Here is a 15,669-nt window from a genome sequence, read left to right as displayed (position 1 = left end):
AAAAACTAGTTGTGCAAGGGCGCTCTTCAACAGAAATAAGCAACTATCGATCACCCAAAATAGGGCACTTCCAACCAAGGAGAGTGATAATTCGAGGACTTCCAGTCACCTGTGCATGCATATCATCCATGGCTTGGTCTAGCTGCGCAATCTGTACTTGACCATCCAAGATTGACACCCCCCGTGGTTAGGGTTAGCCTCCGTTAGGGTTAGCCTCCGTTAGGGTAAGGCTCCGTTAGGGTGCCTCCGTTAGGGTTAAGCTTTGTTAGGGTCCATCCTGTAAAAACATTTCTTGAAACTGACACACAGACAATGACAAAACTACATGACATAGCCTATGCATAATTCTCATTCGATTACCTGGACATTTAATGTGCCAACAATCCCATATTTCTGATGTCTCAAAATCGTTAAAACTCGAATGCATGGCTTTTCGTCGTCTCTCTACCACTGTTATGACAAACAGAAACAAGAGAAACGATTTTTAAATCCAGCCGCCATTACAGCATGGACGCTGCCATTTTGAAATATAGGGTGTAGTCCACTAATTCAGGCCCCATTGAAAACAGTGTAAAATCAGCATTGTTCTGGGCCCAATAATATGCGTACCAACATCCCTGAGGCATCTGAAACACACGTTAAATTATTGTATGGTCCATAATCTTTAACTGTCTTTTCAATTTTCTGTGGGTCAACCGATTACATTTTGAGTTATTCCCTCAAAACAAAATTAACCCCTCCCCCGCCCCCCCGAAAAAAGTGATTTTTCCAAAGTCTGCTTGCAGCCATTTTTCAAGTGACAACCCTCAACTTTCGGGGGCACTTGGGAGTATTTTCCTACAGTATGCTTTAGCCATTCTGCTCTCAGATGAAAGCTCAAAGACCTAGGGAGTTGATCCTAGCAAAGATGTACACAATCTAACCATTTTGGGGACCAAAACCTCGTTGTTCAAAGATACTCTGGGGGCACAGTCAATGCTAATGAGCTGGCCAGAAATTCTCACTTGAATTAGTGGTCTGCACCCATAAACCCGAGCAACAAAGCGCCCTCTCTTGGTCAACAGTGAACAAAAATAACTTTCCTTCGTTCGTAGACTTATTTAGTTGACTGTTTGGAACCAAAATTGAGTGTCACTGTCTCCCTGCGAGTCCATTTGGAAGAAGGGATTGTCTGTCGGTGTGCATGCATGCTTGTCTTAGTCTTCCTGTCCCAGTACAGTTTTTTCCATTTCCGCTCAGTGAGTGATATTTAGGCAATTTTGTAGGCCACCTCTGTCAACGGCTTGGATCCTTTTCAACCATGTAACTCTTCAAAAATGGCCTAGAGTCTGAGACAGTCGAATTCGCAAAAATGGTAAGCATTTCACATCGTCTACCTCAGTCCCAATAGAAAAGTATGATGAAACAGTGCCAATGTATTAATGGAAGATTGCCATGAATGCAAATGAAGACTATTCGGGGAAGGTACACTTCGCCAAAAGTTCAAAATTTGAGCAAAGGAAGTCCATGTAATGTATGTACACGGTAGATGTGCCCTAAATGCAAGAGTTGACAAAAGCTATATTGAGGACCCTAAAGAGGACAAAAAGAATTAAGCCTTTGCAAGTCCTGAAATTTTCATTGGAACATGTGCTTTCTCGGGGTTTACCTGTCTCTATGCATTTATCATTTTCGTTCAGTGGCGTTTTCCATGGTATTGTGAACAAAAACAGGGTTTTACGGCATTTTTATCTGACCACTCTGTTGTAAACCATATGCTTACAGTAATTCCTTTCATTCTGCTCTGAACTATTTGCTTACTTTCTATTGTTCTGCAGCTCCTTCAGAAGTTAGTTACTAAAAAAATAAGAATTTCAAAAAGCATCATGTCGTCTTACATACTGCATACACTTGCTGATGGCTGCCTGCACGGTTGGGTGTGTGCGAAATATTGGTGAAAAACATGTTCCAGGGTTTCATGGACTTGTCTTCCATGAAAACACCCGGTGAGGTGAAATTCACCACGTTTGGCCAATATATGATGACCAGAGACCAAACCTAAATAAGACGTCACATCTGACATGTAAACATTGGTTTTGGCCAAGGCTGTTCCTTTACACTTGAAAATATACTGGGCTTTTATTAATATAACATAATAGAATGAAAACAAACTGATATTTGTAGTCATAGCACAAACCTTTCATTCAGTATTAAATCAAACAGCAAGTCATTTCAAAGTCATAACGTCAAAAACACAAAAGAGAAAACAAATTAATGCCTTTTGGCAAATGCCAACAGTATGGAATGTTTCGGAATATCATGTCTCATTATTTGGTCTGCATGCAAGACGAATAATGACGGCTACAAACAAAATGTCTCACTGAATGCATTTGGTTTCACTGGCCTCATCGCTATTGAACATACAAGACTGATTTGAGAAGGACCACGAAAATTGTCTTAGTGTAAACTTAGACTTCGACAACTTCTTCGGCTGTGATTATCTCTCCTCGGTGCAGTTGCTCAGTAACGGTTTGCATCTCTGTGTCCATGGCAACCTCCTCCTGTTGGACATCCTTCTCAGCAATAACTTCTTCCATTGTGAGGGCCTGTGCAGGGTCAGAGTTCACAATTTCATGGGTTACTGCATCTGCAGTCTCCATGGTGTGGGTTTCAATCACAGGAGTCCCTCCCTCGACTATGGGGGTGGTCATGTGTTCAGAATCTGTGACAGTGATTGGTATGGCGGATGCAGTGCCGTCAACCTCGGTCGTCATGTCTGTGGTGGGGGTCATGTGATCAGAGGTCATGACAGGGATGGAGATGGTTGAGGTTGTTGACCCGTTGACCTCTGTCATCATGTCGGGGCCCAGGTTGACCATGACGATGCTGGTCTCTCCATTCTCGCTTTCAAGTGTGGCCTGCATGGTGGTGGTGCCATTGCTGATGGTGTCGGCCGCTGGCTGGAACACCACCTGGGCGCCGTTGGCAGCGAGCTGCTGCAGCATCAGGGCAGCCTGCTCACTGTTGGCCGTCTGCAGGATCTGGGTCTGGCCGCCCAGCGCCTGCTGCAGGAACGCCGCGGCGGCCGTCTCTTCTCCCTCCCCCTCGCCTGTCTGCAGCAGGATCTGGTGCGTGGCATCGGCACCAGCACCGGCACCTCCATCCAGCACAGCCTGCGTCTGCTGCTGTTGTTGCTGCTGCTGCTGCTGGGAGCTCATGGCCTGGAAGACGGCCTCCTGAATGGCTGCACTGGCCGAGTTGCCCTGGACGTAGTCGATGGCCTGCTGGGAGTTAGCCTGGAACTGCAGGAGCTGTATGGGCTGCTCTGGTGTCTCCTGCATTGCCTGCGTGATGGGAGACAAATGCATGTCGATAAAAACCAATGTATTCAATATTCCTAAAGCAATCAGCCATGGTACCCAAGGCTGAGCTTGAAACATCATCAGGGCCCAATTCACACAGCTGATTGGAAGAAAACACTACAGGGGTAATGGTCTTACTAGGAACCGGTCACAAACAATGAATCACGTAGCATTTTAAATGGTAACTTGTTCTTGCTAAGCTAAGGCTGCATCTAAATCTGATGGCCAGAGCTAGGTCTAGGTCTTTTCTCCATTGGAAATAACTGGAGAGGTGCTGATAACAAATGTAGCCAGAGCTCTGGAGGCCCGTTTGGGGCATGGTCTTAGCTTTTCCAGGCTGAGCATATTTAGAGAACCAGCCCTTCCTCCAACACTGGGGGAAAGGATTTTCTTTTAACCTACCTCTGCAGCAGCCTGATGAAGGATGTCTGTGCTGGGCGTGGCTACCTCTGTGATGGAGGTGATGATATGTTGACCCGACGAATCAGTCGTCAGCTGTACAGGTGCCTGGTTCCCCTCCCCTTCCTGTGAATTGACAAGGGCATGAGAGATGTACCTTCCAGACAGTACTGGGTCAATGCACACCCGCGAAAGGGTGCTTTATTGACATATATGAAGGCTGTTTGTGTTCTAAAATATGGCTGCAAAGTGTCAATATTACAGAGCCAACACCAACTTGTGTGACCAAGTATGAAGCTCAGGGGTCGCAGATCCGATAATTCTTTCAAAGGACCCCTCCAAAAAGTTGTTTATAAACTTTCAAGATCGTCAAACCAATTCTACAGTTGTCCTTACATGTAGCGACTCCAAGGCTGAAATGGCTTCCTCAGTCAGACGCCCCTCCGCCAACGCTGGGTCTGGCTCGATGATCACCACCACGTTCTGACCGTGAACTTTGACCCCTTTCTCCATTGGCCAGGGAACCTGCAGGTGTATAAAAAAAAATTTAAGCGCAACAACCACATCCTTGGCACATTATGGCTGTCTAAAATTTCAACTGTTGAGATGAACGTTGCAATACCGTATGAGAAGGTGATGATGGAGACTCCCGCCATATCTACTTTGGCATGAATGGCAGATATGGGATGTACATAGATGGTAATTTATTTTTGGTTGCTGTATATTCAACACCAGGAGTTCCATTCGTACCCCCTGGAGTAGCCCAGTTCTATCTTATGCAGGTTTTCAACATGGGTCTGTAGTTTCTCAAAGTTGCAGCTCTAGTTATATCCTTCTTGGACCCCTAGCTTGCTAACTTTGTCCCCTATTTTCACTCTGCTTGTACTAGCTGCCTTCCCTGCTGTGTCTCTTTTCACTGATTGCACCTCTGGTTGTCTTCCTACTTGCTCCTTGTCTTTATCTCCAATCTGTCCCCCTGGTTGTGCCCCGGCGGCACCCTTCACTTTCTCCTCTACCTTTATAGTGACTGTCTCCTCGATGGCCGGGCCTGGGATCAGTTTCTCCCCTCGCAGATGGTGCTTCTTCTCGTGGCTCTTGAGGTAGTCGCTGCGAGTGAAGCAGTTGCCGCAGAAGCGGCAGCGGTAGAGCTTGGCACCTGCACGTATAACGTATGTCAGTCTCGAATTTAGCAGGACAGCTTGTCCATGTTGCAGCAGGTTACATAAGCCAAATTAATTGTAAGTGAATGCATAGGGAAACTAACCAGTGGACCATTCGGGTAAACCGGCTGTGCATGCACAAGATGAAGCATGCTGCGGGTCATTTGGGATGGGAGCCTACATCAAGGTGACTGTAGAGCAATTCCAGCTAGAGTGACATCAGTTGCTTGTCCTTAATCTTGCTTCAATTTACTAACCATGTTTCAATAGTATGCCAAATTGGCTTACTGCACAGAGATACTACTGAAGCCTCTGAATGCCATCTTTATCGAGTCTATCATTTTAGCTGAAACTTGAGTACAGTCAACATCTAAGTTATAGGACAACGAAATCATTATCAGGAATAGACAGAGGTCAGGAGGCTAAGTTATCTTCCGATGATTCTCTTCTGCTCTTGCTTTCCTTTGCCCTTCCCTCTCCCTAAACCCACTTGACCGGGTCACTGTACCTGTGTGAAAGATCAGATGGCGCTTGAAGTCAATGACGGCGATGAAGCGTTTGTTGCATCCGGGCTTGGGGCAGGCGTAGGGGAAATCGTTCTTGTGGCGCTTCTCGTGGTACGAGCGGGAGCTCCGCCGACTGAAGTGAGCCGGGCAGAAGCGGCACTGGAGCTTTATCTTCCCTCCTGATTGAAAGAAGAAACAAAACAGGGCTGAGTTGATGGTTTCATGCCATGCTATACACAAATCCAGTGAAAAGAATTAGTAGTCATTGCTGCAAAGCTGTCCTGTTTGCATGCAAGAGGTACGCGGGCATTACATTCTGACCAATAAGGTGTCATGACTTGTCCAAGTCACCTGTCACAGGTGATGCATGCAGTATTTTCTCTAGAGTTTTGAAGGAATAGGTTTTTGCTGATAATGCTAAACTCTCAAAAAAATCCTCAGGCACGGTGAACATTTTTCACAATGGCTTGGTGTACTACATGAAGGAATTAATTTTACACTGAAAAATGACACTGACAGGATTTTAACCTTTGACCTTCAACATTTACATTTACCATACCACCATTTAATCTCCTGTGCAGGGAAACATACGGCGACAAAGCTCAAATGATAAAATGCAACGAAACTATTCTGGTTACACCGGTGCAGTAGAAAGGTGCAATCACACTTGACTCTACTTTCATTGTTCAGCTAAATCTGAAATCTTGGGAGCGCAAACGTGTGATTCAGTCTAACAATATGACCAATTAAAATCTGCTCTGTGGATGTGTTTATTAGAGCTTTACCTTCAGTGTGCGCCTCAATGCGATGATCTTTGAGCTCCGGCCGTGACTTGTACGCTCGGCCGCAGATGTCGCACAGCTCGTTCTTCTCCGTGCTGTGTGTCTTCAAGTGTTCTCTAAGCTTGCCGATCTTGACCCACCGCTTCCCGCAAATTTCACACTGGAAGGGCCGACTGTAAGGCAAACAGGACGCCAAACCAAAGCAAGCATTAATAAACCTACGTAGAGAACAACAGTTCTTGCTTATTGCTGAGAGGCCATGAGCAGGCCACTTTGCTTTGATAGCCCCTCTCTTGAACACAATAACTACAGTGTACAGTGGCTAATTTTTCTGACATCCTAGCCGACCTACATGTAACCATGGCACAAACTCTGAAGTCATAGTAGTTAAAACTGAGTGAACGCATTTATTAAACAGCCTTGAATTTGGTCAGTTTTAGGGCAAGGTCACTTTGGCCTTGAATTAAGCAAAATTGTAGAGGGCATCGTGGTCAGTCGGGAGAGTAGCAAGGCCAGATAAAATCTATCAAAGAGCGAGTTACTTCATCACTATTTGACAATCAGAACATACACCGCATGAACGCAAACACACGCACCCACTTACGTCTTGTACACGGACCTCAATGTGAATTGTGTGTGATCAGGGTGGCATGACATCAAAATACACTTTCAATGGAAGTTTTTTCACAAAATGTGCTTAAGCATGAAAAAAACCTTGCGTAAGAAACAACGGTTATCAGCTCAAAATCGATGTGATTTTCATGAAAAAAACTAAATACCATTCCAATACAATATACATTACATGAAGTTCTGGCTGGTTATCTGATTTATCAAGGTATTTTTCAAGCTTAAAAAAAGTCTGCGCTTAAGCAGCTCTATGAAATTGGCCCCTGCTGGTGATCACTGCTTTGAACCATAGGTAAGTAATTAAGCTTGTGAAGTCCTCCCTTCAAACTGCACGTGTTGAACCCTTTGCCAGCAGCGGGCAATGCCCAATTCAGAAACTGACATGAGCTTGGCCCTCAAACTCACCTGGCCCCTGTGTGCCTCAGCTCATAGTGGTAGTTCAGGGCGGCCATCGTCGTGTAGGCCTTGTAGCACTGGTCCACCGGACACTTGTAGATCTGCCGCGAGTCGGTCATGTGATCAGTCTCAAGATGCTCGGCTCTTCCCTCTGTGGAACAAAGAAACAGTGATCATGTTAAGAACTGCTCGGTCACCAACTCCGTATGCAAATGAAGGAATACTTAATTAGATTTCATATACCAAGCACAGTTGATCATATTTCTAAGTTCTTCTCAATTCACCCTGAAGTGAAAACCCACAAATGTAGAGTTTACACTTCCATTCGAACACACTACAATTGGTAACTTTAAAACAAAAAGCTATTTCCCTCGTACTAACATTCCCCAATCCTCCGATTTCAATATGATTTTATATACAACCTAGGGGGTTAGCGTTAATTCGCTTTAAAGTCACCTACAACTTGCATGAGGTGACACTTGGCCTCAACATTGTTCTGTTAGATGCTAATGGCATGACAAATTGAGAGTTTGCTATGGTAAAGATGCTGCTCAAGAGTTTGGATCTAATACTGTACCTTGAATCAAAGGATTTGTCTGATGGACAGGGATGCATGGACTGCAAATCAGTGCTGTAGATAATACCATTATAAACAAGACCAGTCACAAGACCAGTCACATGACTGTCACCAGACCAGTCACAAGTAACTGGATGGACAGTGACAAAGGAATACTTTTCTTGCAGTTCATTTGAATAGCTTGTGAGCTGCATTTTGGCTGGAGGTCTTGTGTTGGTTTTGTGGGGTCTCGTGGCAGTCTTAAGTCTCAGACCACTAACACTGCCGTACACTACAAAATGTAGGCTGCTGAAGTTTGTTAAACATTGTTTTTGTATTTATCGCACTAAAATCTGAATTACGTTTTCCCCCCCCAAGTGCAAAAAGCTACTTTCCACAGAATCGCCATCTTCTCCCCGTCTATTGTTCCTGGAGTCTCTTCTTTCCTAACACGGCAGCATTAGGTTTGTGTACATCTGGCTCCCTACCCCCCCCTCACTGTCAAGGTGTTACACGTATGTCGCCTTTACCTTTTGTGGCGAAGGTGACCAGGCAGTCGTTCTCCGTGCACTGGTATCGCTGGTGCTCCGGATGGAACTTCTCGGTGTGGTTCTCCAGGCCGAGCTCTATGGAGAAACTCTTCTCACAGAATTTGCACTTGATTTGGACCGGCCCCTTAGGCAAGGGCTCTGTCAGGGGAAAATTAAAAATAGAGACCATCGTTGTGTATAGACAGAGTGTGTACATGTATACTCTTGATAACCAAACTGGAGAGCGTTAATGTTAAAGGATAATGAGCGCCATCGTCTGTTACTCTCTCAGGTAAAGACACAACTGCCTTTGTGCCCATTCAGTTAAAAGTTAGTTCTGCAAAATTTTGCATCTATAGGCTTACAAGGGTGCAAATGCCCTTGCCACAGACTCCCTGCATGCTATTGTCCAAATAACTGTGCACATCATATGTACACATAAAATGCCTCGTCATTCCAGCTAGGACTAACAATCTGAAGATAGTTAGTAGGGTTGGTACATGATGAAACTAGCAATTGAATAATAGTGTTAGCAACATTCAATGGGGTGGCTCGCGCCATCTCATAATTGTTACACTGCTGCTACATGTAGCTGCCCAGAGTGGCATGGCTCCAGGGATTTGTAGCGCTGTGCTGCAGTTAGCAGCATTGGGGTTGAGGAGGATAATATTAGGAGTAATTACCCTCAGCAGCTGCTCGTCGTCTGTGCCTTTCCAAGTGGATGGGTGAGCGGAAGGCCTTCTTGCAGGTGTCACACCGGAATTTCTCAGACAACACCTGATCTCTCCTGCCCAGCTGGTGAATTTCCTCCATGTGCCACGTGTGCTCCGTCAGGTAGCGGAAGGCCATGTCGCACAGGTTGCAGACGAGGTAGGTTAGAGAGGGCTGGGCGTGCTGCTCCAGGTGGAAGTCGAACCAGCTCTTGGTGGGGAAGACCTTCTGGCAGGTCTCGCAGGTGAAGGGGAACCGCTCCGGGTCAGGCTGGCTTGGGAGGCACTCGTCCTTGACCTGTTTGATAATGGGCTGGTGGTCTTCATCGTCATCGTCGTCAAAGCGCCGGCGCCGCTTGCGGCGCTTCCGCCGGCCACGCTTCTTGCGCTGGATGGGCGGCCGCCCGTCTTTGCGTGGACGGCCGCGGGGTCGCTTGACAGGCAGAGGAGATGCTACAGTAACGGCTAATGGCACTGGAGCATCACCGATCTCTCTCAGGAGAGGGTTTGGGATGACTGGCGCATCCTGCTGGCCGCTTTCAGCCAAGACGCTGGGATCGCCATCCTCTCCTTCATCGGCTTCCATCCCAGCGATGAGATGATCCACGGCTTCTCCCAACTGGGTGATATTCTCCTCGTCCTCGCCCTCTCCACCTTCTGCCCCATCTTCTTCCTCCGGCACATCCATGCTGTCTCCGTTCTCTTCATCCTTTCCTTCCTCGTTGTCTGGCTCCTTTTCCTGTTCATCATCGGTATTCTCATCACCTGTGACAACGCAAGCGGTACCATGTCAGACTGACAGACGTTTGTCCCATTTGACCTGAAAAAGATTCTTGCCAGTTTCCCTATAAAGTCACTTGGCTTGTTTCATGTGTTTCCTGTACTCTGATAACCGATTTTCTCGCCCACGAGTGATGACGAACATTGACAAAAAAGTGCACCGTATTATGCAGGAAACAATGCTGAGGATGATTATGGGCACAGTTACAATAATTGTAACCCTTTCAGATGGGTCATTCCATGAGGTTGTGGCATAATTTGTGACGGTGTCCTTGTTACATCCAAAACTTTTACCACTTGTCATGACCTGTACAGTAGGTCATTTACTCTGTACAAATAACACACACCTCTGTATTCAGCTTTGCAAGATGTACATGTATAGCAATGTTAATTTGGAATCCACAGGCAGGGAAATAGCTGTTCATTTTTTCACGGGACCCATGTAACAATGGACACCGTCACAAATTGTGCCCCAACCTCATGAATGACCCAGTTACAAAGACACCATTACAAACGACAGAGCAAAATGGAATAACTCTTTGCAAAATTGGGAGTTACAAAACTTAAAACCCTTTCAGTTTAAGGTAAAGCCAGATGACTGTTTCATGTGCAACCTGACCACATGGTTTTACATGGTTGTTTTGGGAAGTGGTGTTCATAACATGAGATGCCAAAACAGGTATGCCTAATGCTACCGATGATTGTGGCTGTGCAGACATCTGTTTCCACCAACAGTTCCTGATGTCTTGACACCAAAAACCTTAAAAATGCTCCAGCTTCAATATTTATAAGTTTAGAGGAACAAATATATATCTACATCCATGGAGTTTTAGAATATATCCTTTAGATACACTCAAAATGGATCCATCCATTCACAAACATGAGACCGCCGATTTTGTTGGCCCTCGTTTTGCAAAACGTAACTCCTCAGGCAGATCTTAGTCCATGTATGCATTGCTTAACCCTCCTTCAGTTTCACAGCACAAATATGCACCAGTGCCCAAGGTCACTCTCTTGCATGTTGGTGCAGTGCACAACATGACACAGCTGTGCTTCTTTGAGGTGTTTACCAAGTGACCCAAAGAGTGACTTCAGCATAGGAGGGTTAAGGAAGGGATATCAGTCTCACCATCAGAGGATTCCGTCAGTAGGTCTTCCTCTTTCAGGACCCCACACTTCCCCCTGTGCCTCATGAAAAGAACCCCCGAGGTGAATTTCTCCCCGCACTCCACACAACGCCGGCTGCGGTCACGGGTGGATGTCCTGCGAATACGCTCTTCTAACTGCAGAACCAAAAAGGGGAACGCCACTTTCAAATTGAGTATGAAAGAATGTGCACATCCTGAGAGCCCGAACCACAAGTATAAAGAGCACAAACTCTTTTAGAAAAATCCAAGTTGAAATTAATGCATAGCCGGTTACCGGTAGTGTAGTCATCTTCCAAGGGAAGACACTATCACTGCAGGTTCAAGTTTGTACGGTAAATCATTCGGAGGGTTCATCTTAGACACGTCTACACAAGTATTGTGGGCCCTGATGGTGCCCAATTCAGGAAAGCAACAAAAGTTTAAAATCAATTTCTGACGTAACAGCACAGATCAATACAGCAATGCGCCAAAATTTGCAAGAACAAAAAAGTTGAGCAGTGTTTTACTTGACTATTAAATCAGAACCCAAGGCAGGCTATGTAAACTGCTATGGATTAGCCTATTAGACGTTGATGCCAGATGGTCTCACAACTGCCCCCACCCCACTTTAAATATCGTTCCGACGCCATTGAGTCTACCCGCAGTAAGTGCATGATTCCACATTCTCTGCATTCCGTGGACAAGTGATTTCTAATCTGTCAACAGTACCATTAAACTTTAACTGTTATCCTTCAACCATTAGGGCTGTGCCGAATAACCGAATACTTGATCGATTGTCGAATATTTGAATATTGTTTTTTGAATTTGAATATTCAAATGCAAAATTCATGAAAAGGAAGGGAAAATTTTCTTTTGCTTTAAATGAGAAAAATTGCACCATGGAGGCCTGTATCAAGTGGATTCAAATGAAAGGCGACAGAAATCTTACGATTTAAAAAGTAGATTATTCATTAAACAATTTAAAAGGAATAAAAGTTTTCAACAGGGCAAGGAGTCTTGTTTATCTCTTAAATCCCACTAAATCGTGGCGGGAGATACTCCTAGATGTGAGAAGCTATTATATTGATCACAATGTACAACTGTGTGTGTTATTGCAACTGATTTTGTATGTGGTTGTGTTCATCAACAATCCGCCAGTCGGTACGACTGAATATTCAGCAATTCGATCAAAGTGAAGGTCGAATATTCAAATAGTGAATAATTTGAATTGACTCAGCCCTATCAACCATGTGTCATTCAAACCTCTTTCTTTTTCCGCTCTTCCAGGGCTTGCAGCTCCTCTGGTGTGTACTCTTTCCTGGGCTTCCTGCCTCGTCTCTTGCCAGGGGGAGGGGGTTGGCATGCTGGCTCGTCGGTGTCCTCCGTTGGTCTTTCAGAACGCCGTCCTCTGAGAGCGTACTCGACGCCTTCCAAGACATCTTTGGTCATCTGTCAACACATTGCAAGTGAATCCAGACTTGTTTTTAATTGCTTGCCTGGTGCATTTCTTTTTTGGACTCGACATTTATTTCCATATTGCAATGTACATATCAAATTATACACAAGGTCAATAAATGAAAGACTACAAGAGTGAAAATTACCATAAGACATTGAAAAAAAGGGGCCAGATACCATGCATATTCAGAAGACAAAGTCTTATACAGAAATGCCTTAGTTAAACAAGAACCAGACCAGCAAGACAGACAGTAGATTGTACATGAAAGAAAGACAATTACATCGTATGTGTTTAGTGCTGGATTAAGTGGATCATGTAGGGCCGAGTGTTGATGAATTGGTGGATTAGATCCAGTTGTGGATAGGGGGTATGGATGGAGAGGGATGCCCACTCCTCAGGATGTTGCACAAGATGAGGGGAGTCAGATTAGTGTGGTGGTTCTTTCCTTGCCCTTCACCTGTGCAGCCCGGGTTCCAATCCCTTCTCACACCACATGTGGATTGAGTTTTCAGTCCCTTCCTGATTCTGTGGATGTTACCCAGAATATTCCTCTGGGGTTTCCCTCCCACCTCTTAAATAAACTGAAACTGCTTCTCACTGTCTCTTCTCTTCAGATTTCTGCCTAGGGCACCTCTGAAGAGTCACCGGCATCAATAATTAATATCATTAACAACAGTGAAACGTATCTCGAAAGCGGCTCTTGAAAGTCAATACGTGTGTTTGTGGTGCCAGACTTTCGATTCTAAACTTTTGTCCTGTATATTTTTGAATTGTCTATTCCAGGCAAATATTATCCCACCTTCGGCGCCTGGTTCAATCAGGCAATGTGCTGTACTGTTTAAGCACTCTGTGCAAAACGTTTACCTCAAAGTAAAATTTGAAGCCGACTTGGACCAGGGTGATGTTACACTCAGCCTCCTCCTTGGTGATCTTGATGCAGTGCAGCCAGCGAGGGAGGGTGGGGTCCTGACTGGACAGGATGTAGGTCTTGTCATTCTCATCTTTCGGGTAGATCTGCAGTTATGAATATTCATAGTCAACGTTACATGCATGTACATGTAGTTTGATTTATTATGGGTGAAGTGGAACAGAGTCAGCCAGGTCTTTTTTCATCAGGAAAAAAAAATAAAAAAAACTATAAAAATTGATATTGAATTGAAAAAAGGAAAGCTGAACCCCCCCCCAAAATAAGAATTCAGGAAAAAAAATGAGAAAAAAGAGAGCCAAAGCCCTGTAAACAAAATGTACACCATGTTTAGAGTCTGTTTTTCAACATACATAATTACATATACACACCACTGAATCATTTATGACATTTAACTTGAAATCAAAGGTCCTCAATTGTTTCCCTCTCTTTAGAAGGAGTTAGTATTGGTAGACTTGTAAGGTTTTACACGTTATTGCTGGTGGATGTGTGGTGCAGATATTTTGTCAAACTTGATTCAGCGTGGAATTTTTTCCAATTTGTTCCTCAAAAGTTTGAGTCATGGCCTACAGGACTATTCACATGGATGTCAAAGGCTCCTACTGTTTGCCTCTTTCTGTTTCTCTTTCGAAGGGGTGTGGTGGGGTGGGGTGGGGCAAGGGTGTAAGAATTGGTTTAGGGGAAGGGTGGGGTGCAGTGAGGGTGGTTAGAGTAACTGTGGAATGGGGTAGGGTGGGGTCGGGCAGTTTGGGTGGGGGTGAGATGTAGTTTACGTGTGGCATTGATTGTCAAGGTGGGAGGATGGTGCCTGTCATTAAAGCTGTTTAAGACACCGAAGTATCTCAAGATTCATTCTTGTCCCTGACCTTCCATGCTCCAAATGGGACATCGTCATCAATGTCTGCCGCCCTCAATCTGCCTTTGTAGGGTCCAAAACGGTGGCCCTTCTGGAGAGCCTGCTTTGTGGCAACAGTGACCGATGCATCTGAAAATGGGACATCAGTTGAGAATTTGATTGATTGGCATGCATGTACAGTATCTCTCTCAAATCATAGCAAGCAGGACAAGGAGAAACAGTTAAATTTGATTTTCCCATTCCTGTCACACCTATAAAGCAAAGGTCCAAATGCAAATAACGAGGTTTCCATGGTGGAAGATGCATGATGCATTATACCATACTTTTTCTCGAGCAATACTGACTGTTAAACTCTTTTGTGAATATTAAACATCTTTTTTGCTCTGTACGTCCCATTAATTTTTCTTCCATTCAATGTTTTTGGACATCTCATTTCGGGCAAAATATGAAGCTGTCCAGGCAAATTTTAATGTGGTGTGAAAGCTCATTTAGGCAAAAAATATCAACAAGGGTAAAAAAAAAATTGGACTCCCTCTGTAAAAAATCTAGCTACCACTTGCAAGCCGCTTTTTCCTTTAAAAAGCCAAGAAACTAACTTTTGTTTTTCACTGGCCTTAAACCATTAACTGGTCCAAGTCAAGAAAAAGGGTAGGAAGCTTAAATATAAAAATGTTTGCGGGTACTCAGAATACCTGACAGACTGTTGGAGACTTTGGCACTGTACACACATCTTTTCCTACCTCCACGGTACACAGATAGCTCAATGACAGAATTAAGCAACCAGATTTTATGGGCACCGTGGGACAGTCTTAAATGTTAGTGTGCTGTTTGGACGGCTGGGAACAACCAAATACATAAGTAACCGTCATCACAGTTAGGGCCCATGACGTTTTTGTTATTTTGCATTTGTGCAACCCCGTTTAGCATAAACTGAGAAGTGATTCTGATAATACAAGGAGAAACACGACTTTGATTTCTTCCGGCTATTTAAAACATACAAAATTCGCTGGCTCAGAGAAAACCCCACTGGAAAATGAACAGCTCAAAAGAGGGACGGCGGCGCGAACGAGGATGGCGTCATTTCGGCAGTGAAATGAATTTTAGTGGGACGAGCCTGTCGATGAAAGCGTTAGAAATGGAAATTTAAATCGTCCCAACATCGTAGAACTGATAAAAATATGTTCAGCACATTTTCTATATTTCACCTACAGTTTTCATATGACTTATTTTTTGTGATTATCAAACAATTTCGATAGAAATTTTACGACAAAATGGAACGAAACGCTCACCTTGCGACGCCATTTCTTGGTTTACCCACAATGCACTAGCCAAGAATTTTCTTTTTTTGAACGTGTATTTTGTGGGTCAATTATTTTGTTGCTCTTTTTGTAATTATGGGAGTGATTTGTTACTTTTTAAAAAGCATTACCCTCAATAGTCATAAGAATATTAGCTTTCTTCAGCTCGAGTTTGTGAAATACGAGATAACACGCCAGAGTGTGGTTTGATCTACATGCT

General features: G+C 44.4%; 1 protein-coding gene and 1 long non-coding RNA gene across 4 annotated transcripts; one reads left to right on the top strand and one right to left on the bottom strand.

Moving 5' to 3' along the window:
- The first annotated feature begins 1,083 nt into the window (after positions 1-1,083).
- LOC147796394 (uncharacterized) lies at positions 1,084-13,239 on the top strand. Of its 3 annotated transcripts, none has more exons than XR_015427956.1 (3): positions 1,084-1,354; positions 12,202-12,376; positions 13,154-13,239. It is a non-coding gene; the product is annotated as an uncharacterized LOC147796394 (long non-coding RNA). The 3 variants fall into 3 exon arrangements; XR_015427957.1 differs by having other exon boundaries at positions 12,202-12,380; XR_015427958.1 differs by lacking the exon at positions 13,154-13,239 and adding an exon at positions 12,985-13,063 and having other exon boundaries at positions 12,202-12,380.
- On the bottom strand, positions 2,070-15,473 carry LOC110976471 (uncharacterized). Its single transcript, XM_022229743.2, has 14 exons — positions 15,441-15,473; positions 14,162-14,280; positions 13,235-13,384; positions 12,178-12,363; positions 10,917-11,070; positions 8,981-9,772; positions 8,298-8,456; positions 7,221-7,362; positions 6,192-6,361; positions 5,409-5,585; positions 4,757-4,896; positions 4,137-4,265; positions 3,744-3,866; positions 2,070-3,323 (listed from the first exon to the last, which is right to left on the bottom strand). The coding sequence occupies exons 1-14, from the start codon at positions 15,451-15,453 to the stop codon at positions 2,448-2,450; spliced, it is 3,330 nt and encodes a 1,109-aa protein (XP_022085435.2). The 5' UTR covers positions 15,454-15,473; the 3' UTR covers positions 2,070-2,447.
- Between the last annotated feature and the right edge of the window lie 196 nt (positions 15,474-15,669).

Source organism: Acanthaster planci, linkage group LG16, assembly GCF_054643075.1.
Source record: "Acanthaster planci isolate LZ-2023a linkage group LG16, COTS_SCS, whole genome shotgun sequence".
NCBI lineage: Eukaryota > Metazoa > Echinodermata > Asteroidea > Valvatida > Acanthasteridae > Acanthaster > Acanthaster planci.
Note: the sequence above shows the minus strand (reverse complement) of the source record. Positions and strands in the feature narration are given on the sequence as shown.

Bases quoted from the DNA above. Each gene is read 5' to 3' on its own strand.
- LOC110976471 (XM_022229743.2), bottom strand. The intron at 12,364-13,234 runs GTAAACGTTTTG...ATGTGTTGACAG, and splicing joins GCTTCAAATTTTACTTTGAG to ATGACCAAAGATGTCTTGGA. The intron at 3,867-4,136 runs GTAAGGACAACT...GTCAATTCACAG, and splicing joins CAGCCTTGGAGTCGCTACAT to GAAGGGGAGGGGAACCAGGC.